Source organism: Arctopsyche grandis, chromosome 12, assembly GCF_051622035.1.
Source record: "Arctopsyche grandis isolate Sample6627 chromosome 12, ASM5162203v2, whole genome shotgun sequence".
In the NCBI taxonomy this organism is placed as follows: Eukaryota; Metazoa; Arthropoda; class Insecta; order Trichoptera; family Hydropsychidae; genus Arctopsyche; species Arctopsyche grandis.
The window spans coordinates 29,519,194-29,546,813 of NC_135366.1; the positions used below are offsets into that span (position 1 = coordinate 29,519,194).

The following is a 27,620-nucleotide window of genomic DNA, read 5'->3' on the forward strand; positions in this document are numbered from 1 at the left end:
CGGTAAAATTGGCTAAATATTGTGACTCCAGGTCGAACGTTTCCTATCAGAGTTTGCCAATTTTATCTGATTTCATTGTTGAAACGGTTCCCGGTAAAATTGGCTAAATATTCTTCCTACCTACTATGTCACCACTATTTGACATTGATTAATGTACAATAAAATGTATGTACATTTCATAGATGTCTCGTTAATTCGCGAGTTTTTCAGTGTCTCGTAATTCAGCGACTTGTATAATAATAAAAAAATATGCTGCAATGTTTGTAATTGGCCAGGAAGGCGCATTGGGGTTACCTGTAAGGCTTTCCTGGTATATACATATGTACAAAAATAAAATAAAATAAATAAATCATCGCATGGGTTTTGGCATATTAAGCTATTAATTAAAAAACATTAAAATAAATGTGTCGGTCCTATGTTTGATCCGCACCTGTTAAATATATTTAATTTAATATTTATATTTAATTGTTAAATATGAAAAAAAATGTAAAAACTATCTACCTACCTATGTACATACATACATATGTATAAACAATATAAAACACCAATAGAAAAAATAATTAAATAAACTTTCGATAGATGGCGCTAAATGCACAGAGAATTATTTTCCTAGAAGAAACATTAGTAGCAAACAGTATAGATAGAAGTTTTTTGTTGATCTGTTATTTTCTGCTATATTTTTGACCATTGTGGCGCATTAGGAATTCCTGTAATGCCAATGGTATAAACTTTTAAAATAAAATAAAATAAATAAATTATATTCGTACCATTTGTTGAAACAGCTATTATAGTACGGCGAGCGTTATCACACACAGATACACATACATAGAATAGCGATATTATATTATATATATTATACATATTTATATAATTTAGCAAAAAAATTATATTATCACGATTAATTTATATTTCGAAAATACAACATTTTATATTTTGAAAATTTTATTTAAAATTTATTAAAAAATAACAATCGCTAATGAAAGGCATAACAAATTTTTTCCTAGTATTCAAATATTCAAGCAATTAATAATTTATTACATACAAAATTTATTTTTTACATTTCAAGGAATAAAGATTGCTTTTTGTAGCTGTATTTATGTAGCTTTTCATATGTACATATTTTAACACAATAATTTTATTCCCTTCTAAGAACGCATCAATGAAATTTGAATGTTTTTAAAAATAAAGAAAATGTGATTTGCTTCCACTCGAATATTTGTACATACATATTTATGTAATGGTAATTGGATTATTAGTCACACTGCGATCGCCCAAAAGACAATTTTTGTCATGAAAATCGCAAATACGGAATATTTGGAACTTGAGTTCTAGTTAGTATCATGGACTTTTCGGCTGCCAGATGTTCCATTATAGAGATTTTAGTGACTTTTGGGCTATCCCTTTGTGCCCAATAATCACCGAACCTTATATAATATATGTATTTGTATATGAAATTGAACTTTTATATGTTTTTTTGTATGTATGTTATGAAACCATCAAAGCATGGTACCCTAACAATAGAGTTGCCAAACCTAGGGCATCCACGGCGGCTTAAACCGAAACCGAAAAACCAGCTTTTTGACCATCTTTCAAAAAACCGAAAGCTGGCTTTTTTGGCTCGATCAACTGGCTTTTTAAGATTTCCTTTAATTAATTTTTTTTTCCTCAAAACTAACAGTTATGAATTTCAAATTTCTATAAAAAATAAAAAAAAAATGTTTATTAGATCCAAACTTTCTTTGAACAACAAAAAAAAGGTATGGCACTTAGCGATGGCTTTGAGATATAGTAATGGACGAAGACCAGGTTATAAACCAATAAAATACTACTGAAAGTAGTTTCAATAATCTACACAATGCCTTTCAGAATTTCGGCAAATTGATTTTTCCATAATTTGTAGTTTTGGCGCGTTATTCTTCTTGATAGTAGCTAATTTAAATCATTTAATTATTTGCGCGTATTCAGGATCTGCCATTTTACGGTTGTGATATTTGTAATAATAATATTTATGTAATAATGATTTTATGAAAGTTCATAATGTTTATAACTATATTTAATTTATAAGCAATAATTTTTTTGTGAAATAAAATATATATATTGTAAAAAAAATTTAAAACTTAAAAAAAATCTTAATTTTCTGAAACCAGTGAAAGCCGGCCAGCCGGCTTTTTATTTGTAAAAAAACTGAAAATCGGCTTTTTCTTTCGGGTGGTTTTTTGGAACCCCTATACCAAACCATAACGTGCCACTTAAGCTCAAATGCGTTTTAATCGTGATTTGTATGTGTCGCCCTTTACTTGCACGCTTATTTTTTTTTTAAATGCCGCCTCGCAGGGTAGAAACTTGAATAATCAAGTCATAACATTGTAAGTCCCTTATTATTTACACTGTCACTTGTACTGGCAGTTTAATTTTAACTGGTTGAATATTGCTAAATAAATAATTAACATCAAAAAGCTGTTGATATCTTCAGGCACTATGATCTGGGTAATACCTGTAAGCTGAGAGAGACGAAGTTACATATGTTAGTTGTCCATTTATATAGTTATTACGAAAAACGTGAAAATGGGGGTACTTGCATACCCCACTTCGGTGAGGGGGGTTAAAACCGTTATCGATCACTGTCAAGCAAGGATAAATACAAGGATAGGATTTTACCGAACACACCCAGAGGGTCTTTTTTGGACTTTTTGAAAGGACTATACATTGAACGCATCCCATGGACGCGATATTTTTTCAATATATTTTAAACTATCTAACAAAGCGGTTTAATAAATCAGCTGATAACTAAAAATAAAACTATCACTGCTTAATCTGTGTATTGGTAAGAAAGTTTGTTTTGGAGAAATAAACAATAAAATTTGAGGTTATGGGTAGCTGTTGGAGCTAAATGTATATGATGTATGCATGTAAGCTTATTGTAAATAACTAAATGTATGTAAGCTTATTGTAAATCATAATAACAATAAGATACAACATAACTTCTTATTGAATACTTATCTCGCAGATAAAGCTCAGTGGAGAGATGTACTTTTAGCAGTGAAATGTCAGATCTGACATATTTGGCCAAAAATCAATATATATCGTGTATTACCTTACAAGAAGCTACACGCCAAATTTGAAATTTATATATACATATGAGAGTTAAAACTATAAATATTTATATATTAGAGATAACGAGAACCTATAGAGCAAATTTTATAAAATATAGAGTGAATTATAGGCGTTTAAACGGTTAAAATCTGATATGGCCATAGCGTGGCGAACAGGTTACAAGACAAGTGACAACGCTTGTTGATGTTAAAGAGACGTCAGGCAAGTCTACGGGCTCCGTTTTTAAAACGCGTTTTATACGATATTTTATCTCAAACGTAATGGCAGACGATACATTAACGTACATTGATGACCAAAATGAGCAAAGTATGAGAAAAGTATGAAAACAATCGGATAAGAGATAAGAGATATAAAAAATTACCACTTACACGAAAACCAAGTGAACTGTATAAGAAGAATGTAAAAATAGTTGAACTCCTTGCGGAACGGTCAGATTCGGATTTAAAAGCGATAATCAGCGAATAGAACAGAACGACTGGGCGCGTGTCAAGTGTCAAACTGGCCGTGTAAACCCTAACAACCCAAAGTACTACCAACATCTTCTTACTTTCGCTTATATTACGATCAACATTTACAACAATATGAGTGACCTAAATATATATGAGAGATAATGAGAACCTACTGAGCAAAGAAATAGTTATAGACGTTTAAGCAATTAAAGCTAGATGACGGCGAAAACGAATATTCAGCGAGCGTAGTAGGCGAACATTTTGGGCGATTAACGTCAGGCAATTATTCGTGGGAGAATTTTCAAACGCGTCTAACACGATATTTTTGCACCATCGTAATGGCGGAGGAACCATTTACTTATATTGCTGACAAAAATGAGCAATATGGCAAAGTATGAAAACGATCGGATAAGAGACAATTTTTTTTCAGAATTAAACGTCCCACATTCACCGCTGTGTGATTTCGCCCTATGTGTGTTTTTACCCTTAGGTATTCGTGCGTTTGAAGACGAAAGAGGGGGGTTGTCTTGAGACAGGAAACAGTGCTAGCTAACTTTTCGACTAATCCGAAAAAATATTAGTGAGAAATCTCCACTTTGTTTAATATATTTTATACGATTTACATATGGCACACATTTCGCATATAGTACGTACAGTGTAAAAAACGTGCGTATATTAGTATTGACAGTATAACCAATTTGTGCGAGATTTTATTGGCGATCCTGTCGGTTTAGTAGTCCCGTGTAAACGATAAGCCCAGACTAAAATTCGAAGCTCCGGTTCAAATTTGAATAATGCCGGCTTACCGACGCGGCTGCAACTATTTAGGGCTAACCCTCAAGTGCCCAAGCAAACGTACATACATATATGTATGTATAATACACACCCTCTAGACCTCCAGACCACTTACATCCACATCTGACATTCAATATCCGTGTCTGAGGTCTTCCTTTAGGATTTGAACCAATTAGGCGATTGATTGACACACGTGCCGTGAGAGTCTTGAAACATATTCAATTTTGACGTATATGTATTATAAATCAAGTTTGTATTATGTATGTATGTATAACGGGTGATCAAACGACTACTTTGAAAGTATTTATCCTATACTTCTAATATGAGCTAATATTGTACAGATTTACATATCAAAGTTAGACTAAGCCTTTGATTTTTAAATGCTTTTTATTATTACTAAATTATGTTCACAATACATCTAATATCTATTTTATTAGCTACTGATCTACTGATCATTTTCTATTTTACGATTTTAATTTAATTTTGTTAGTAATCATAGTATTATATTATTCTAATGTTAATGTACAACATAATAGGAAAAAAGGGATATTCATCAAGAAAACGCCGAGGCGAGCGCAGTGGGCGATCAATGCCACTGAACATTTAGGGCGATTAACGTCAAGAAGAATGTCGGCGGGCAAATTACAAACGCGTCTTACACGATATATTCGCACCATTGTAACTGGCGGAGGCTCCATTTACTGATATTGATGACCAAAATGAACAATATGGCAAAGTATGAAAACGATCAGATAAGCGGCAAACTTTTTCCTGAGTTGTAATCGTAAGTGAAACGTAAAAGAGGTTAGTAAAAAGAGCTTAAAAACCTATTTACAATTCTTAGAAATGCTCAGAATACATCTAAATACACTATATTAATTAAGGACTCTCTAAAATCGACGATCTAAAGCAGATTGTCCTTAGGTAGTCTATGTTTATACCTGAAGGGTATAGACATTTTTATGTAATCACCGAGAATCTTCACAAGTGTGTTGGTATGGTTATTAGTGATTCTGTCATAGAATCTACTGGTTAGTTTGTTAGTAATGTCTGTAACAAACGGAATATTATTTATGGCATGCAGTTTTTTCAAGTTATTATATATGGGTGTTATAAATTATTTTTAGGGATTTATTTTGTATTATTTGGAGGTCGGAAATGTTAGTATTCGAGGCATTATTCCATACAGGTAAAGCAAAGGTTAATAAATTACTAAGCTTTTCGTTTTCTTCATTCTAACGTAAAATTTTAAATGGATTTTTTTCCCTGTTAAAACTCATTTAGGGGATTTAATTACCTTCAAAACTGGTGACATTTCTACATCGCGTGACTTAAGTCTTGCATCCTTCTCGAAGCATATGCAAGTAGTGATGTATGTTCAAATATCATGTAATAATGTTTAAAATATATCATATTCTCCCTAATCAGATTTATACCGCTACATACAGCATTCATTTTTGCGAGGTTTAACTTAGTTTCACTTCATCAATTGGTCTGAAAAGCTTCAAACACTCTCAGTATTGCTTTGAAACTTTGCCATTTTGCAAGGTTTGACCGCCAATAGAGATTTCAATTAGGTCCGCAAAGTCGATGATGAAATATAATCGTAATAAACACGTTTTAGAATCCAAAAAAATTGGAAAAGGTGACAGCTCAACCACTGCCAATAGCTAGTAGTCTAGTTTGTTTGACTTATGTCAGATTTTAATTGTTTAAACACCTATAAATTTATCATTTTCACACTATATCGTATAAAATTTGAATTATAGGCTCTCATTATTTCTCATATATAAATTTTACTTCACTAATAGTTTATATTATAAATGTCAAAATGTCTATATTGTTGATAATTCGATATACATGCTATGGCCAAAACGCTAACAGTAACTTTTTGACATCTCTCTGCTCGAAGCAATCGATATTTGTTTTCAACTCTCTGATTTTGGCTTTTTGGCTTGATTTTGGACTTATTTTTGAGCGTCTTTTCGGAACTGCGATCATTTACTTACTTTATATAATATTTTTTTTGGCCATTTTTTCAATAATCTTTACATATGCAGATAAAATGCCGTCTTTCAGGTATTGGAATGTTTATGAATTAATGGTATAGGCTTTACTTTTTTAAATAAACACAAGGAAAGCAGTCAAAAATATTTCAATGAAATGATTTGGGAACATTAAATAATGCAGCAATATTGGAGCCGTTATAATTGAAAGTGGCATAAGTACACTATCCTTCATATCGAGAAATATCTCGCAAAACATAAATATAATGTTTTGATTTTGACATTATTTAAACATATTGGTGGTCTGTAATTCGTTCACTCTAATTTTCCGAGATTCTGGACATATCGAATTAAAATAAGTTAAAGGAATTTTTGAATTAAGTCGAACAGAAATAGTGTCTTGTTGAAAATACAGCTAATTTACGTAAATTTTATTCAAATTTAGCCATGTGTAAAGGTAGTCGACAATTTTTAAGGAATATCCATAAGATATGTTTTTTTTATTTGAGCATTTATCTTTACATAATCATCAGATCACTTGTTATTATGTGTAGAATATGAACCACTCGAGTTAAATATACGTTTAGAAGAATTTTCATGTCGTTAAAAGGAACTATACGGATCAATTCCAGCTCAGAAAACTTTAGAAACACTTTATGTTTTACGATGGAAAAATCAGTGGTTGTTGAACGTTGTTTATATTGGTTTTCTTCAAACTAGAGAGATAAAGGAACGTTGCACCATTAGTTTCACCAACCTGCACTTAGCGCAGTCTGAGGAAATTGTAATTCCTTAAACACTATATATCTTCTGAAAGTAAATAATGTTTCACCGTTTAAACTTGTTGAAAAATCACAGTTCTTTAAAAGATTTAAATTGTTGCCAAATATTCCGAAAAGAAATGTATATATAATGATTTCTTAAAGGTTTCATACTGTTTAAGTTGATTTACTTGTAATGTTTTACATATATAAGATATCTACATATTTACACACACTAACACATTTAAGATTCAAATTTCCCACATTTATTTTTGAATACTATTAAATCCTCAATATCCTTGGGTAGACGCTGTATTCATCATATCAATAACCATACTACTGTCTTAATAACCAGTTGATTGTAAATTTTATCAATTATTTCCATATAAAATTCCCTAGACATCAATATTATTATCAATACTAATCAATACCTTAGGGTTGGTCGTGTGTAGAAATCTTTGCGATTTAATAAATACTAAATTATCTTTCTCTTTTCATATTGATTTAATAATAAGCAAGGCAAATAAGAATTTAGATTTCAATTTAAGACTATCCAAGCCCTTTAAATCCCATAGTACTGTTGCCTTGGTTTTGTAAGTTATCTGGAATTTGCTGATACTGTTTGGAATTCGTTGATGATCACAATGATCATTTTGTTTCCATACTATCTAGGAGGAAAATTTATATATATTTTTTTTTTTGTTAAAGCTTTTTAATTATACAATTGATAGTGCTTTTCCTTTAAGTAAAATTCTATTCCAATTTCCTATCAGATCCTTCACTATTTTTCTTATTAATCCCTGTTCTATCAACTATTCCTTTAATTCATTTTTAATATATGTACAAACATATGACGATTTTTCACTTTTTTTAACAATATTCACCCTCATATTGATACTTTTTGCTGTTTCTTTTATTGCTTTAAATTTATATATATTAACTGGCCAGAAAGGCGCATTGGGTTTACCTATTAGGCCATTTTTATTAGTAATACCTACAAATGTATTACTAAGAAATCCAGCAGAGTGGACTAGTGGTAAGCATATTATCTGGTAAGCATATTAGCCCATTTATCTGGTAGTCTGCGCTCATCATTGTTTTCATGATTGATTGTGATTTATGAGTGAAATTTTGATTAACTCTCTTCCATTTGGGCCTTACAGGGATGTTTTGTATTTGTAGTTGTTTCTTACATATTTATTGAAACTGGCTGTAGGTGCAAGGCATTCCTTATGCTATATTTTATTTGATATTTTTACTTTATCTGTTATTATTAAATGCTATTTTTTATGTTTATGTATGGATGTATTTATGTTTATGTTTAATTGTTATTTTGTTTTTTTTCTTTTTTGTGTTATATTTTTTGACCATTGTGGCGCTTTAGGAATTACTGTTATGCCACAATGGTCTGTTTAAAATAAATAAATAAATTATGCTTTCGAACAGAGTGGTCACGGATCAATTCCTACTAGAAGCTGTGGACAAGACCTAGGTTTGTGACTCCAGGTTGATCGTTTCCTATCAGAGTTCGCCTATCACTGTGAGAAAATTCACTCACAAGAGTTTTCCGAAATTTCGAATTTCCCTGAATTGTATAAAATGCTGCAAATTTACAAATTTGATCATAGATGTCTCTATGTATGTTAATTTATTTTACTCTGTATAATAATACTAGCTGAACCCGGTATGCGTTGCAATGCCAGAATAAGGCATGCAATTCCCGTTCCCGTTCCCGTTTTAAGTGATGGTCGGAGCTCAACTAACGTCTCTTCAACGCCATGTCGTCATAAACCAACTGGTAACGTGGTTACCAACGAACACATTTCCTTGGCTACACAATGACGCTTCAAAATTTGGCGTCGGTAAAATCGTAATTACGAATATTATTATTAAGAGGTTTTTTCAGTTTTTTTTTCACAGTAAGCTTCCCGGACATGCATACAACAAATCCTGAAAGTTCCATCGTAATCGTTTGAGTGGCTTAGGAGCCTATACGAGACAGACACACAGACAGACAAACAGACATTCAATTTTATATACGTATGTATACATATACTAGCTGAACCCGGCATGAACTGCAATGCCACAATAAAACGCATGCGATTCCCGCTTCCGTTTCGTTCCCGTTCCCGTTTTCGTTCCCGTTCCCGTTCTCGCTCTCGCTCTCCTTCCCGTTCCCATTTGTCGGTAAACTGCATTTTCCGAACACATTTTAAATTATTCAACTGTTTGTTTATTTTACCCTAACAACGCAGGTCGCGACGCGAAAGCATTTAAAATTATTGCGTTGCAATGCCATTCATTCCCATTTCTCCCTCTTTTTTTACAGTAAGCTTTCCGGACATGCATACAACAAATCCTGAAAGGTTTTTTCATTCATACAGACATTCATTTTTACAAACCTCCTTTACGTTTCACTTACTTCGATTACAATCCAGGAAAAAAAATGCCTCTTATCCGATCGTTTTCATACTTTGCCTTATTGCTCATTTTGGTCATCAATATAAGTAAATGGATCCTCCGCCATTACGATACAGATAAAATATCGTTTAAGACGTGTTTGAAGTTTTCAAATTTTAAATCTGGGTGACGTCTATGTAGTCTTAAGTTTTATACGTACATAGATGGCGGTAGTAAAATAAAATTATTGGTATTTTTATTCCAAATAATAATTTATATATCTTATTATACATATATGTATGTATATATATATATATATATATATATATATATATATATATATATATATATATATATATATATATATATATATATATATATATATATATATATATATATATATATATATATATGTAGATAGATACATGTACAATGTTTCTGACCAGGAAGGCGCATTGGGGTTACCTGTTAGGCCTCCCAGGTATGAATAAAAAAATAAAAAATAAAACTTCTATTCTAATTTTAATAAACATTAAAAAGAATTTCCATTCGAAACAAACGAAGCAATTCAACAAACGACCTAGCAATAATAACTCGACACACATTTCGGTTCGACAGGATCACCATAAATTATATCCCACTACGAGAAAACAATCTTTGATATAGCATAATATAATATAATAGGAGCATTAGTTCGGCGAAGTCTCATATCGATATATTATACATATATAGGTATATAGGTACATACATACGTAGTGGTACACCCAACTATCGAACCGCGAGCAGATTGGGGACCGCCCCGGGCTTGTATTCCCGCGTTATTTATACTCACTACGGCCCTTGGCGGAGAGGAGATTTCACCGAAATAAGTTGTTTACCTCGACCGACCTTGACTGGGGGGAGGGGGGAGGGGGGGAGGGGATAAGGAAGAAAAAAAGAGATATATTACGAGGGGCCAGCTCCAATTGGCAATTCAAATGACGAGGGGAAGTGTGGGTTAGAGAGGAAAGTGGGCACCGAATTATCGAGCGCTCCCAGGCGCCAGTTGTTGTGTGCACGCCCCTGGACTCTGCCGCTGCTTTGCTGGCTTTTAACCCTTTAACCGCGGTCCTGCGGGGGATTTGGCGTGTGTGTGCTGCGTGTTCCGAACGGCGCGCAGATGTTGCTTTTCGGGGATTTAATCCCGGGGTAAAAAAGTGGATTTTGGTCTGGAGCTCTTGTTTAAATTTAAAAAGAGGATTTCCCCAGCAAGGAATTAGCTATTTTATATTTCGGACCGAAACTGTATTACAAATGCGAATTTAGCTCATTATTTCTGCCGAGTAGGTCTTCCACTTTTGCGTCTACCTATGTATATATTATATATAAAGTTAATGGCTTTATTGTTTATATAACACTTGTAATAAGCCTGGAAGAAGAACATCGGATGTGTAATAATATGTATTTCATCATAAATTTTATTTATGTGGATTGTGTATAACGTATAAATATATGTATTTATTTATATTCTGAAACCCATTCCACGCATTTTTACGCGGTTTTTCGTATGCATCGTATCTACCGCATTGTATCTATACATTGTATATAAAATACTATTCCGTTAGTTACAGACATTACTAACAAACTAACCAGTAGATTCCATGACAGAATCACTAATAACCATACTAACACACTTGTGAAGAGTCTCAGTGATTGCAACAAAATGTATATACCTTTCAGGTATAAACACAGATTACCTAAACACAATCTGCTTTAGATCGTCGACTTAAGGGAGTCTTTAATTATTATATATTAGATGTATTATGAGCATTCATAAGAATTGTAAATAGGTTTTTGAGCTATTTTTCCTATTATGCTGTACATTATTAACATTAGAATAATATAATACTATAATTACCAACAAAATTAAATTACAATTGTAAAACAGAAAATGATCAGTAGATCAGTAGCTATTAAAATATATATAACATGTATTGTGAACATAATTCAGTAATAATAAAAAACATCTAAAAATAAAAATAAATCAAATATACATAACATATATGTATATGTACATAGGTAAAGTACACTTGGTATAATAAGATGAGACAAAAATTATGTACATATTTGGATTATAAGTGAGGTTTGAAATGATATGTAAATAAAAGGATACCATTTATCGACCCGGTAAATAAAAAGAATCCCCCTCTCTAAAATATCTCGCACGACAGATTTGGTTTTCGTCCGGTAAATCAAACGTCAAATGGGTTGCCAGTAACAAAAATAAAATTTAAAAAAAATAAACACCGACCCTAACAACCTAATCTTAAATGAATAGGGCCAACCCTAACTAACCTAACTTAACTCTTAAATAAATAAGTGTTGGCTACTAAGATATAACGATTATACAGTGAAAATGTAACTGGTTATGAGTTCACTGAAACGTCAAATTTTATTTTTGTTACTGGCAACCCATTTGACGTTTGATTTGCCGGGCGAACGCCGATTCTGTCATGCGAGCTGTTTTAAAGATGTTAATTTGACATAAGATGTCGTTTTGACATTTGTCGTGTAATTTATTTTACAGCCGTGCCAAAAATATCATCCCATTTATTTATATTGTGAAACCCATCCCACGTTTTTTTACGCGGTTTTTCATGGATCAACGTAAATCCAAGGATGAGTATAATAAGATGAGACATAAAGTATGTACATATTATAAATGGATTATAAGTGAGGTTTAAAATGATATGCAGATAAAATACAAATTGAGGAAAATGATACCCAAGAGAATCAATATATATGTAGGTACATATTTGTTAACAAATTTCCGATTGCAAAATTTTAAGCGACCTAATTTCAATTGATTTTTATATGGCCTCAATTTGTCAAATTATATAATGAATTTCAAATGCAAATTAAATCATTTAAAGTAAATCAACCCGATTCATTTAAATCACAAATTTCCTAGTCACGACTATGAACAGCATTACATAACAGTATTTAAAACGAAACAGAAACGTATAAATCACTTTGAACTCTATTATTTACGAGCCGACTTTAAAGTTTAGAGCACAACTAAACAAAATAAACTAAACTACACTGAAAATATATACACACATAATATAAAAATTATAATTATAAAGCGATCCGTTACGCTACTGACAACGCAATGTGTGTTTCAGTGTTTACTTCAGCTTTAACCCTTTAACCGCGGTCGGAGATCCTGTGGCCAGATTAAGCGTGTGTGCATTCAGACTTAAGTGTATACATATGTACATCCATAGCTACAGAATTTTCACAACAATTTTTGTATTCATGTACATATATTAAAATAGGTATCGATATGATGAATACGCGCCGATCTCAATTAAAGTCTGTTAATTATGAACAATGCTAGTCGTTTTCATTGAGAAAACTAGCGTCAATATTGGAGAAAATGGACTGTGTTTAGATACTTTCCCCTTAACGTGTTTAAGGGTTATTAAAATAAATTATTCACCGGTCGGTGTGGAGGGTGGGCTTTTCATTAGAACGCCCTCGAGCGTTTTTCCTTTGTTAAACGATTCTCTTTAGAAAAGCAATACGGACAATTGTTCTTGCACCCTCGGAATTTGGATAGTTAATCTCAAAATGTACTGCGGATAATATTATATGATAAACATGGAAGTAAATTTACGATATCTATTAAATTTATGAACTACGTATATGTATGTATGTACATAGGTAGGTCCGATTCAAAGTTTGGTCGGAAAATGGGAAAGACTTTCTTTATGTTTTAGTGTGATTTTGGTATTTATTCCATATTTTGTTTATATTTTCTCAGCCCTTCTTTTAATTCCAAATTTAAAGATACTGAAGAGTATCCTCATTATACGTTTATTTAAAAAAAATTGATGATATCATTCATATTATTAGCCGAGCTAATATTGTTTGTATGTACATATATATTTATATATGTATTTGTCAATTTTTTGTCACAAATTAGAGAATCAATTTTGTGGAAACTTTTCATTGGTCAAATTTTTACTTTAGCCATGTATTTATACATGTAGGTAAAAACAATAGAAGCAGTTTTGTGATCATGTAAAAATCCGAACTTAAATTTCGACTGATTCGAACTCAGAATCAATCTCTGATCACCTTTTCATATAAGTAGACGTCTGGCAACCCTGCTCCTGATTGACAATCATTTCATCAGTGTATGATTAATTTACCTGCCACAGTGCACTTAGGAATAAACTTCTTCCAATTGAACTGTTTCAAAATATTTAATGAAAGCTTTTTACAAGTTATTCCACAAAATAATTGATAAATGATTTTATTTCAGAAAAATTGGCTACGCTGTTACACATAAACCTGAATTGTCATCATGTACTATAGTTGTGCCAATTCTTTTACTTTAATTCACCTGTTATATTTTAAGCGAAAAATAGCTTTCCCATAATGCAATTTTTTATTGCGACGCAAAGTTATAGAACCACATATGTATGTACATATATATTATACATATTTACGTATCGACAAGATGTATTTTTGCTATTAATAATGTGTTTGCACTTTGATAGTGATGTATTTCAATATCAATAATACTATCAAGAAACAGCTTTGATAAGCGGAAAAATCCGTTTTTATTTCCGTTTGACGTTTGAAGTAGATTACTCGTGTCGTTACTAATTGAATAAAAGCTAAATTGATATCCTTTTCTAATTATATATAAGTTCTAATGATAAAATTCAATCATATTTTTGTACTTCTGCAGCTGCGCTTGGATGGAAAAATATTTGATAAAGGTATGATATATACAATTTTATGTAGGATAGCCTGTAGTAGAATAATTGTAATAACTCAAATATTATATAATATAAAGGTATGTAGGTATATTCTTAAAATTAATCATACTGTTATGTATGTAGATGTATGTGCATTTCATCATTATTCGAGTCAACTCCTTGTAAATGATAAAAAAAAAGTTGAATGAGATTTCGAATTAGTGTTACACAATTTTTTTCATTTCTCTTTGGTCTTCGAAATCAATATTCAGCTATCGGACCCTTCTAAAAAACCTCCAAAAATTTCAAAATAAAAAAAACGAAGCTATTAAAACAATTTCATTTAATTTTAAATTACGATCTACAGTTTCTTCTCCGTCACTGTCGAAATTTGAATTGTCATTAATTGTGCTGAGTTAAATACTATTTTTTTTATTAATTAAGTGTTATTTTAACTTATATACTTCAAAAATTATAGTATGTATATTTTATTAAATTAATCTAATACTGAAACTTTAGCTTGACTTGGTTTGATTCGCTGTATTTTAGCCATCGCGTGTCTTATTTTAACAATCGTCCGAACCAAACCCAGACCTTGCCTCTTGGAAAAAGTCCAAGGTACGTCGAAATCTCTAAAATATCTATTTAATAATTTATTCTATTTAACGTAAAATTCAAAGTTATTCTAAAATAACTTGTGATTTTGTAACAGCCATCATCTTATCTTATCAATCGCTTCAGTAGGTACTCCCTACCGGCAGTCTAAGCACTATTATATTTTCTAACCGAGTAAATATATCACTCGAATATAATTTATTTACTAAATTATTCTAAAGTTATATAATTTTTAATTTAAATTATATTTGTTGAATAGTTTAGCAATTTAGCTGTCCTAGGAAAAAATAGTCTAAGTACGTTGCTAGGTTTACTTCCACCTGTGATTAAATTTTAATCATTGAATATTTTAGTCTTTACTTCAACTGTGTCTTCATTTTAGAGCCAGCTTATAAACTTAAATCAGTACAAATAGCATGAATCAAATAGTTCTGTATTAGTTAGACATTAGATATGTATATATGTACATAGTATATATGTAGATAATAATTTAACAATTGCATTCCCATGAATTATGAATCCCATGATTTACTAGTGGGTTAACATATCAGTAATAAATAAAACTTTATCTATCGATACGTCGTATATACATATGTATATACAATAGATAGCGTAAAAAGCAGGTACGTTCAAGCTCGTGTCTTTATTTTCCCTTAGTTTAAAAAAATTGCAAACTTCAAAACCAATATTTAATATACATATGTACCTATACATACTAGTATTTTGCCAGTTGATGTATCAATCAGTAGTTTTGGAAAGGAATTGATAATTGTTAAAATAATTGAAAATTAATAAAATATTTATTTATTTAAATAAATAAATATTCTATAAATTTTCAATTATTTTAACAATAGAATGATTATGTAGATTAGCATTCACTGAATGCATATGCCAAGGACCGCCTCAAAGGTGCAGCAGACTAGACACGTGCCTATGGCGCCATAGACAAAGGGCGTTGCGAGGCGCCCTCGTTTTTTTTTTTTGATTATTAAATTGAAAAAATAAATAAAATAATAAATTGGCTTACTTTGAACTTTTAAAACATTCTATATTCAACGCAATTTTTCTACTCGAAGTAACAATACTGATTGTAAAATATTATAATTTACGAGAAACGCAGGAAGTTGACTGTCAAATATCAACGACTAACGAATAAAAATTGTAAAACAGCAAACTGTTGACGGTATCAAGGGTAATTTTGAATTATATTTTATATAAAATACCGTTAAATAAATGTATGTCTATATGTATACATATGTTTCAGCGGTATTTTATATAAAACATAATTCCAAATTACCATTTATACCAAAAACAGTTTGACATATCAGGGATGGATTTGCTTCACGAAATTAAATATTTTAACCAATCATACTCGAAAGAAGAAATGTCACTCTATAAAATTCTTCAATTCATTATTGAATTTAAATTAATGTCTTCATAACCGAATTTATTTCATAGTTATCCGTATTTTATTTCATATCATGGCCCGAGTTTGAATACATTTTTTAAATTTATTTTTGTTTTCATATATTTTTTTTCAACATTAAATTTCAAGAACTTTCGTGAAATTTATTGTTTAAAAATTTAAGGGGGGGGGGGGAGCGCTGAAACCAATCTGCCTAGGGGCGCCATATACCAACGGGCCGGGCCTGCATATTCCCCGTAAATGCAAAATAAGATAATGAAATATTGTTTTCAAAAAAATACTTCTTTTGATTTACGAATTTTGACCAAAACCTCATCAACTCTAAGCTTATAAATATTATCTGTAAATATAAGTTTCCAGATCAATCTTCTTAATATTTTAAGTTTACAATACGCATAGTTATATTAAGTTATAGAAAATATTTGAACTTTATATTTCTATTTTCTTTCATTTATATTTCTTATATTCCTTAAATATTTATATAGATAAAGTCATGAGTTGGTAACATCCGATTTTTTTTCGTGGTTTTACAGCGATAGCAGAAAAATTGGAAACATTGATTGAAAAAAATTTCTGGCCCTCCGAAGAATATTGAATTGTAAGTTTATATTGTAAGCAAAGATTTCCAATCGATTTTTTGTCAAAAAATGGAACACAGCAGTTCGGCAACCGCCGATGCAAGTCTTGAATTGTCCCTAGAACAGAGATTGAAATACTTTGCAACGACTTTCATCACAGAACTAGAATCTATATTAAACTTCCATCACAGTATTTTGGAAGGAACGATTCAGAAATCGGGAAAACTTCCAGAAGCTACGCAAATAACTCTTGGAATGATCGCGGGGAATATCGTCGGAACAGACAAGATTGTGAAAATCCTAAGCCCTCTGCTTGAAAAGCCATTTCAGGTCATCGAAAAAAACAAATCATTACAGTATCATGAGTTAGTCTATAGGTATCACGATTCAAAGATTGAAGTAAGACGATTGTTTGTGGATATAGCCGTCGATGTCTTTGTAAGTTTTGAATCTCAGTTACGTGGAATCACTTCTCAGCGAGGCCCACATAAGGCAATTCAAAGAGTAGCGAGGGATGCAGCAGAGCGTTTTCTGAACAGTTTCAAAAGCTATGTAGAATCATACAGTGAAAAAAAATTGAAGAGGAAATTCCAAAAATTCTGGAAATCAACAAAACAAACGTTCAAACCCCAACTGCCCCACTCAAAAAATGATTTAAAATTAAATGCTCAGAAAGTAATAGAAGGTAAATCTAAATCACAATCGAGTATAATTCCAGATATTATTTGGAGACCCGGTTACGAAATTCAATACAAATGTATAGAATTTCACAAAGAGTGTGAAAAGATAAATAATGATTGGAGAACGTCAAATCTATTTGATGAAGTGGGAGTTGCAGTAAAAAGAAAACATTCAGAAGATTATGATGTGTATGATAGAAATGTATCAAAGTGCAACAAATACGGTTATCGTCGTCTTTTACCAGATGAAATTTTAAGTTCAGAATATAAACGTGCTGCGAAATGTGAAAGAACGTGCATGCATCCGCAGTATTTACAATGTGGAGACTTCTATACCTCAAAACGTACAACAATATTGGAATGGATCAATGACGAAGATGGATCTGCTGTTAACCGAAGAATTCTAAAATTCGTTGATCAAACAAAAATTGATTTGAAAAATGTCAAAGATGAAGTGGAAAAACAAGGACATGAGAACAGAAATCATATGTTGATGATAATAGACACATTAATTCAGTCAATGGAGACCATTAGTAGTGAGCAGAACGATATTTTGAAAAAAATGGCAAATAAAACAGATGAAATTAAGAAAATTTGTCAAAAAAATTTAGAGATGACATGTAGCGGAAATAATGATATCCTGCAACATTTAAAAATATATGAAAAAAATGTTTCATCGAGGCTCGTAGATATACAACGTAATATAGATAGTCAATTGGACCAAAGAGATCCAATTTCATTTCGCCTTACGGCTCCTGTGAAATCATTTGAGGGAAGAATAGAAGAATTGGAAAAAATACACGAAGCACTGATAGAAAAATCAACTGCCGTGATTTCACAGGCAGCTTCCATCGTTGGACTGGGAGGCGTCGGAAAAACGGAATTGTCAAAAAAATATGCACAGGAATACAAAGAATATTATTATAACCGTGTTTTTATTAACTCTGAAAAGAGTGAAACTATACAGAATTCTTTTAAACAGCTAGCGGTTGATATTGGAATTCGGCTATCTGTGAAAAAACAAGATATGAATAGCGTTGTTAGAGAGATTTACTCGCATTTAAAAAAAAATGGGAAAACACTCGTTGTATTCGATAACGTCGAAGAATACAAAGACATTAAACCGTTTATTTTTAATGGTTCCTCTAATGATGGCATACATACCTTGATCACCTCTAGAAGCCAAAAGTGGAACATCGGGGAAAAGGGTGATATCAAAGTAATCAGTTTAAATAAATTCACCGTTAAAGAAGCTGTGACCTATTTAAGCAAACATTTAAAAAACGAAGATGAGGCTAATCTTATATCGTTAAATAATTTATTGGATGGGCTACCGTTGGCGATTTGGCAAGTCGTTGGATATATTAATCAGCAAAATGAATACAATACAATATGGAAAGCCAGCAAAATATTCAAAGTTGAAGATTATGTTCAATTGTATAAAGACCAATGGGCAGTGCTACTCACAAAAAGCCCTGATGGAGAAGATAATGTGTATGAAAAAACGATTGCGACGACATGGACAATCACAATGAAAAAATTTGAACAGATCGGCGAATGCGGGGTATTTGCGTTATCGGTATTAAAAATCATTTCATATCTGGCACCTGACAATATCGATTTCGAAGAGATATTTTCAAAATTTGAAAAAGACAAAGTCAAACTTGGCAAGGCCCTTCAACTGCTCAGAGATTACAGTATGGTCAATCTTGAGAAAGGAATAGTTAGCATCCATCGTCTGGTGCAACGAGCTATTCAAATATATTTAATCGAGAAGAAGGAAGATGAGAAGTTTCTGACAGAAGCGTTGATACTATTAGAAGGAAGTAATTTTCAAGAGCATATAGTGAGTGTATGGGAACATTTATCTAATTACCCCCCAATAGTGGAACATTTTTATAACAAATCCAAGTACGGCCATCGAAGAGAAACTCCAATGCATTTATTAGCTTCTCATCGAAATGATGCTATTGCGATGGCTAAAATATGTGACTACGTCTGCGATTGTGTTAATTTTAAAGATGCGACTGGAAGTTTTCCTTTGCACAATGCGACCGAACATGGCAATATATCGTTAGATGTCGTTAAATTTCTAGTTGAAAAGGGGGCTGATGTTAATTGTAAAGATCAGTTTAACGACACTCCTTTGCTCAATGCGATTAAATACAGCGATATAAATGTCGTCAGACTTTTATTTGAAAATGGGGCTGATATGAATTGTAAAAATTGTCTTGACGAAACACCGTTACATTTGGCTGCGAAAATAGGGAATGAAGAAATTGTAAAGTATCTGGTTACCAAAAACGCAAAGAACATAAAAAATTTCGAAAACAACACTCCACTAGATGTGGCTGTATTTCGTGGCCATGATAAGATTGTTGAAATTCTGATGTCAAACAACAATGACAACGACAATTTTTTTCACGCCCGTTTGAAAAAAGCAACTCGAATGAGCGATATTAAGAATTGCAAGGAAATTATTCAAAGTTTAAAAGAGACGAAACCCGATTGCTTCGAATCGCTGTTTAAAGAAAGTGCTGCTCTTCATAACGCCGTTAAATATTCTAACGTAAGTGTGATTGAATATTTATTGCGTAGCGGAATGGATGTAGATAAGCTTGACTAAAACAAAAACACGCCTCTAGGTTTCGCTGTTAAAAATAATAGTAGTAGTATTGAAGTATTTAGAACACTCTTGGATCACGGAGCCAATCCGAATGCAATATTCAAAAACGGCGAAACAATGCTTCATTGTGCTGTAAGAAATGGTGCTGTGGATGTAACCGAATTACTTTTAAGAAGTAGAGCCGATCCAAATATTCGAGATAAAGAGGATCGCTTGCCGTTTCATTGGGCTGCAAATGGGGGTGAAGTTATAATTCTGAAATTGTTTATCGATAAAATAGTCGATATAGACATGCCCGATAAAAATGGCGACACACCACTCCTCCTTGCTGCAAGTCATAAAAATTCTGAAGCAACAAATTTTCTTTTAAATTTGGGAGCTAATCCAAATGCAATAAATAAAAAAGGTGAAACGGTGCTTCACCATACTGCGGGAAATGGTGCTGTGGATGTGTCCAAATTACTTTTAAGTAAGAATGCCGATCCAAATATTCGAGATGAAGAGGATCGCACGCCATTCCACTGGGCTGCAAATGGGGGTGAAGTTAAGATTCTGAAATTGTTTATCAATAAAATAGTCGATATAGACATGTCCGATAAATACGACGAAACACCACTCTTAATTGCCGCAAAATACAATGAGTCTGAAGCATTAAATTATCTATTGAAATTGGGAGCTAATCCAAATGCAAAAAATAAAAAAGGCGAAACGGTGCTTCATTACACTGCGAAAAATGATGCTGTGGATGTATCCGAATTACTTTTAAGTAAGAATGCCGATCCAAATATTCAAGATGAGGAGGGTCACTCGCCATTCCATTGGGCTGCAAAAGAGGGTAATGTTAATATTCTGCAATTGTTTATCGACAAAGGAGTCAATAAAGACATTACCGATAAATATGACGAAACATCACTGCTAATTTCTGCAAAATACAATGAGTCTGAAGCGTCGAAGTATCTATTGACATCGGGAGCTAATCCAAATGCAATGAATAGAAAAGGCGAAACGGTGCTTCACTATACTGCGATAAATGGTACTGTGAAGTTATCCGAATTACTTTTAAACAAAGGAGCCAATCCAAATTTTCGAGATAAGGATGATCGCTCGCCATTCCACTGGGCAGCAAAAGGAGGCAATGTTAACATTCTGCAATTGTTAATCGACAGAGGAGTCATTATAGACGAGCTTGATAAAAACGGTGAAACACCACTTTTTTTAGCCGCTTATCATGGCCAGTTTGAAGCAATAAAACACCTTCTTAAGAACGGCGCTAATGAAAAAATCGTCTCTAAGCGAGGTATGACTTTACTGCAAAAAGCAGCTAACAAATGCAACGTAAATGCCCTCAAATTCATCGAAAAATTAGGCTTTCAACTTACAGTAGTTGATAAATTTGGAAAATCTTTATTACATTTAGCTACACGTGGAAGAAATGAAGCTGCGATTCAGTATTTGATAGAACGAGGAATCAATCCAAACATCACCGATAACTTTGGACGGACTCCACTTCACGATATTCTCACAAATAGGTGGTATGCTAACAGTACTGCTTCAATTAAATTATTGATTAAACTAGGTGCTAATCCAAATGCAACGAGCGAATTCAACCATACGCCCCTGCACTTTGCATCAATTAAAAATAATATATTTGCAGCGTCTGCATTAATAGAAGAAGGTGCTGATATCGAAGCCTACGATAAACTCGGTCGAACTGCTTTACAATATGCTTCAGCAAAATGCCATTGTTGGATGATTGATTTCCTACTGAAAAATGGAGCTGAAGCTAACGTATTTGATTCGAAAGGACGATCACCATTACACCACCTATCACGCAATGGTAAATTTGAACTCGTGAAACGATTGCTGAAACATGGCGCCGATCCTAGAAAATTAGATGATGGAGGCCACTCACTGCTACACCTAGCCGCCGTGCACTTTAGATACCGCGCTGTAGATGAGATCATCAAAGACACAGTAGAGGGCACTGACGTCAATACCCGAGATGTCGAGGGCAAAACCCCATTACATTTAGCAGCCGAGCGCGGAAGAGTCGCGATTGTTGGTCTACTCGTCCGCCATGGGGCCGACACTAGCGCCACGGACAAAAGTGGAAGCAAGCCCTTGGACTATGTAGTCAAGTTTAATCGAACGAAAGTCATGAACTACTTCAAATCATAGGCCTCAGGTGATTTCAATGCATTACAATGATGTTACTTTGTCATTTAATTGATTTTTGATTTTGGTTTTTAATTTTGATTTTTGATTTTACAGCAACGCAAGCATCGGATGCAGAAACTTCAACATCAAATTGATTGCGATATACATATGTATTTGTAGGACATTCAGTTTTCATATTTCTTATGCGTCATGTTTTAATTTAAATGTATGTATGTACGCAATTTAATGTATGTATTCAATAGAAACATAATTTTGTACAAGCACTTATTGAAATATTTTTACTTATTTAAATATATATTATTAACCACAGTTCTTTTTCGAATGGCTCCTATTCCAAGAGCTGTTCGAATTCTTAATGAAATCGTTGCTGCCGAGACTGAATGTGATATTTTCCACCTTAGTGAGCGTAAATTGTCAGATATTACTCTAACCCATTTATCTGGTAGTCTGCGCTCATCATTTTTTTCATGATTGATTGTGATTTATGAGTGGAATTTTGATTTACTCTCATCCATTTGGGCCTTACAGGGATGTTTTGTATTTGCAGTTGGTTCTTATTTATTGGAACTGGCTGTAGGTGCAAGGCATTCCTTATTTTATATTTTTATTTGATATTTTTACGTATCTGCTATTGTTTTTTATGATTATGTTTAAATGTATTTTGTCTGTGTATATACATATGTTTATATTTATTTTTCTTTCTCTTTTTTCTTTTATAAGACATTCCCTTCTTTGTTATTTTTTATAATTTGTAATTATTATCAATATTATTATTAGTTGTTATGTCTAATTTCTTTAGTTATTATTTTGTTTCTTTTCTTTTCTGTTATATTTTTGACCATTGTGGCGCATTAGGAATTCCTGTAATGCTACAATGCTCCAAACTTTAAATAAATATATAGAGTTACTATTTTATGTTTTACTCAATCAGATTAAATATTAACTACTAAACATAGTAGAAAATTTAAAGTCAAACAGGAAAGTCATGGAACAAAATCGACCTAGAAAAAACCATATGTATATTATAGAACACAAGGAATAACAATACAATACAGAATTAATAATTTAATAATAATAATAAAAATACAGGTTTTACACTCCAAATTGAACATTTTATAAATCAAATTGAACATTTTACACTTTAAACAGTTTACAAATCAAATTAAAAATTTTACAAGTCAAATTGAACAGTTAAATAATTTATTCATACGCTATTTATTTACGCACATAATAATTTAATACATAAATAAATATGAACATATGTACATACAATTTAGCATTATTCTTAATGAAAAATAATTAGTTAAACATACATATATGTAATATAAATTTGTCACACTAAAATAATATTCTATAAACAATTCTTCGAATAAAATAAAATAATATTATATAACATAAATAATTAAATAATATTAAGTATTTTTTTCATACATACTGCAAATAAATCTTGATGAATTACAATATGTATGTAATATGTATACATACATAATTTTACTTTCGGTATAAAACAATCGGAGACGTCATTTCAGCTTTTTCTTGGGGGGGGGGGGGGCAGGCAAAGATTGGTCAAATTGAAATTTTTTTAATAAATTTAATAAATTAATTATTGCTTTCAGTTTTAATTAAACCTTTTCCGCTCGGAATTAGTTTCAAATTTGAGTTTTGTCAGCTCGGAATTATTTTTACGATTTTACGCTTTCCAAAAATGAAACGATTTTATGCTCTCCAAAATTTCATGTTAATATATGGTACTTTTTTTCTAATTTAAGTCACTTTATATACGTATACATAGATATTTATAGACATTTTTAGACATATGGAAAAAGGTTTTCCAGCAAGTGTCAGTAGGATAGGTAGACGTCCTGTAGGAAACGGGTCAGCAATGATTGGAGTCGGACGGCAGATCACCACCGGTTGACAGTGATTTATGTGAGGAGTAGACAACCATCGATTTGGATGTGATTAATGCCGTACTGAAGCCTTCCTGCCACCCCTGACACCGTGAATAAGCCTCGTTAATGAAATTTCACTGAAAAACCCCCACGGGTCTGAATACTACTCTATATACTACGTATTCCCGTGCAATCGAGCTTATTCCGTGTACTTTCTATGACTCTTTTTTACATCGAAAGATCGATCAATGCCGAAGAAAAATACAAAGAAAACACCTACAAGGGGAGGCGCAAAAAATAAATTTAAAGTTCATTTCACACTTTGCACTACAGAAATAAAATTTCATTATGCAAAAACTTGCTCTTTCACAGTGGTCACAAAACAATTGCATATCATTTTCCTTAAGCAAATGTAAAGCAATCACATTCGCTAGATCGCGAAATTTCTCAAGTTGTCAATATTCAATGGACGAGATTGTTCTGAATCGAGTGTATATGATTCGTGATCTTTGATTTGATATTTTAAATGTTGTCAATAAGTCTAACCGATCATTAGCATTTGTAATCAGACAATCTTATTTCAATTCTATGATTTGCCCCTACAATTATTTTGTCAGGTACATTTTGGAGTTTAGCTGCATAATTTAGTCACCAAAAAATTGTATATTAATTTATTAGAAAATATTCTGTCGGTTTCTCTATTATAAAATGTATGGATACAACCCTTGGTTATATCCAAGCAAATTTATTTTGGGAATGACGGGCTCAGTGAGTCTTGAATCTCGTCGTCGTATTTTATTATTACGACACATGTTCCTTGTTCTTCGTGGGAATATTTGAGATTTATATACATATGAGAGTTAAAACTATAAATATTTATATATTAGACATAACGAGAACCTATAGAGCAAATTTTATAAAATATAGAGTGAATTATAGGCGTTTAAGCAATTAAAATCTGATATGGCCATATCACGGCGAAAAGGTTGAAGATAGATTATGGTAGCTTGCAAGACGTCACCGTAACCAAAATTGTGGATATTTGATACGCATTGTATACGATATTTTATCTCCAACGTAATGGCAGACGATACATTAACGTATATTGATGACCAAAATGAGCAATATTGCAAAGTATGAAAACGATCGGATAAGAGATAAGAGATATAAAAAATGACCACTAACACGAAAACCATGTGAACTGTATAAGAGGTAAGTAAAAATCACTGGGCCTGGTATGGATATCATTTTTTTTGTACATACCTCGCAAGTTTAATTACAAAATATGTGGCTGCATTTTCAATTTAAAAGGCTTCAATATGTTTTTCACTATTTCAACAGCTTTGACAGATCTAATCTTCGACATGTAGGATTACAAAAACGAAATGGGATGACTTTAAAATGGTTTAACAAATCTAGTATGATAAATGGTTCGTAAAATATTGCATTATAAATATATAAAATCGAGCCAGAAAGACGACAAAAGTGCAACTGTCAGATACGCGTTTTAAATTTGGCTGTAAGTACGTATGTACATATATCATAAGTATAATATAGTCATATTAACACTCATAGGGTATATTATACCCTATGAGTGAAGTAAAAATATATACATATATGAGAGATAATGAGAGCTTATATCCGCAGTGGATAAATTGTACTTCTTGATTTATAAAATGGCAGATATAATCAAATATAAATGTATTTTGTTTGATATGATATGGTATTATATTATTATTCTCCTCTTTTTTGAGGTTAATTGGACATTTATTTGGATCGCTATACATATGTACATATGTAGTTCGAAATGTGAATACGATATCAAAAGCAGATATTCGGAACTTTTTCGTGTTTTCGCCTATGTAATTAATTTAATAATAATTCGGCAACTTCGTATTCATTGGAGAGCACAAAGTTACTGACCGAAAATAAAGGGGAATATTTACCTTGAATATAACTACATTTTTGGCGCAATTATATATAAAGTGTAGTTTAATAATTTAGACAAGAAATAATTAAAATAATTATGTATTTATTCAATGAAATTACATATGTCAAAGTGTTTATTTTTCTTATGTATATTTCTATCTTGAGCTAAAATAAAAGTGAATAATTTGATATTTGTAGTAATATAGTTTAAATAAATAAAATTTTACCTTGGTTTGAAACTCCAGGTCGATCATTTCCTATCAGAATTCGACAATTTATCTGATTTTTACTAAAACACGGTTCCAAAAAATTGGCAAGCTTAACCCATTTCCGCAATTTTCGAGTTTTCAGCATATCGAATTTCTTTTATTCGTATAAAAGTGCTGCAAATTTGTCCATAAATGTCTTGTGAATTTCGAATTTTACAGCATCCCATAATTTGACGATTTATGTAAAAAAAATACTCCGAAAATGTAAAATTATTATTAAAAAAAAATTATCAATTTGATTTATTTATTCAAAGTTTGGACCAATGTAGCATTTACAGAAATTCCTAATGTGCCACAATGGTCAAAAATATAACAGAAAAGAAACAAACATCTATACATGTCTCTATGATGCTTTCTTAAAATTATTCCAAAAATTGTGAATCGATATTTGTAATTGGCCAGACCTTTTAGACCTTCCTCGTATATATGTACATATGTACATATGTAAAAATAAAATTATATCGTATTTTTTTTTTTAAATAAGAACCATTATTAATTTTTTTTTTGTAAAATTTTATTGATCTATAAGTATATAGAAAACAAATATGTAATGGATGGAGAGAACCGTGAAGGGCTTTTTTGCACCTAAAGCTACATATCTTCAATAAGGCGAAACATCGCTTGAGAATTCAAATGAATTTAAATGACTAATTTGAATATCAGAGCTTTTTTTGAATAACTTGAATTGTTTTGAAACTAATAAAAAATATTCCATTTTATAATAAATTTCATGGCCACAATATTAAATATAATATTTAATAAAATAAAGCAGTAAGTTTCGAGTGTGTGTCTTCTACCCGTTTCAAGAGAGAATTTTCCATTCGTTTCAAGAGCACAATATTCAATCCTTACACATATAAATATATATACATATATAATGCCCTTAAAGGACAGAGATGATAGCTTTACAAGGATTATTTAAAAACAAAATTGCAAATAAAGCAGGTTGACTGAATATAAATATATATACATAAGTACATACATACAATATTATATACAAAAAGATATTTGAATAGAAATAACAGCTGACTACGCGGGATCAAACGAATCAAATCAAAAGTCTGAATTTCGCCTGCGTAGACCGTTCTCGTATAATATAATATATTTAAATATTTTATGAAGACAGACACACAGACTAGGCTCTCGGAGGC

At 31.8% G+C, this 27,620-nt stretch overlaps 1 protein-coding gene across 2 annotated transcripts; it reads left to right on the plus strand.

Moving 5' to 3' along the window:
• Positions 1 to 14,137: 14,137 nt before the first annotated feature.
• Positions 14,138 to 23,287, plus strand: LOC143920079 (uncharacterized). 2 transcript variants are annotated; one of them, XM_077442779.1, is made up of 3 exons: positions 14,138 to 14,297; positions 16,851 to 22,386; positions 22,473 to 23,287. In XM_077442779.1, exon 2 carries the CDS (start codon positions 16,965 to 16,967, stop codon positions 20,199 to 20,201), a length of 3,237 nt encoding a protein of 1,078 aa, XP_077298905.1. In that variant the 5' UTR covers positions 14,138 to 14,297; positions 16,851 to 16,964; the 3' UTR covers positions 20,202 to 22,386; positions 22,473 to 23,287. The 2 variants fall into 2 exon arrangements, with proteins under 2 accessions (XP_077298905.1, XP_077298906.1); XM_077442780.1 differs by lacking the exon at positions 14,138 to 14,297 and having other exon boundaries at positions 19,096 to 22,386.
• Positions 23,288 to 27,620: the final 4,333 nt, after the last annotated feature.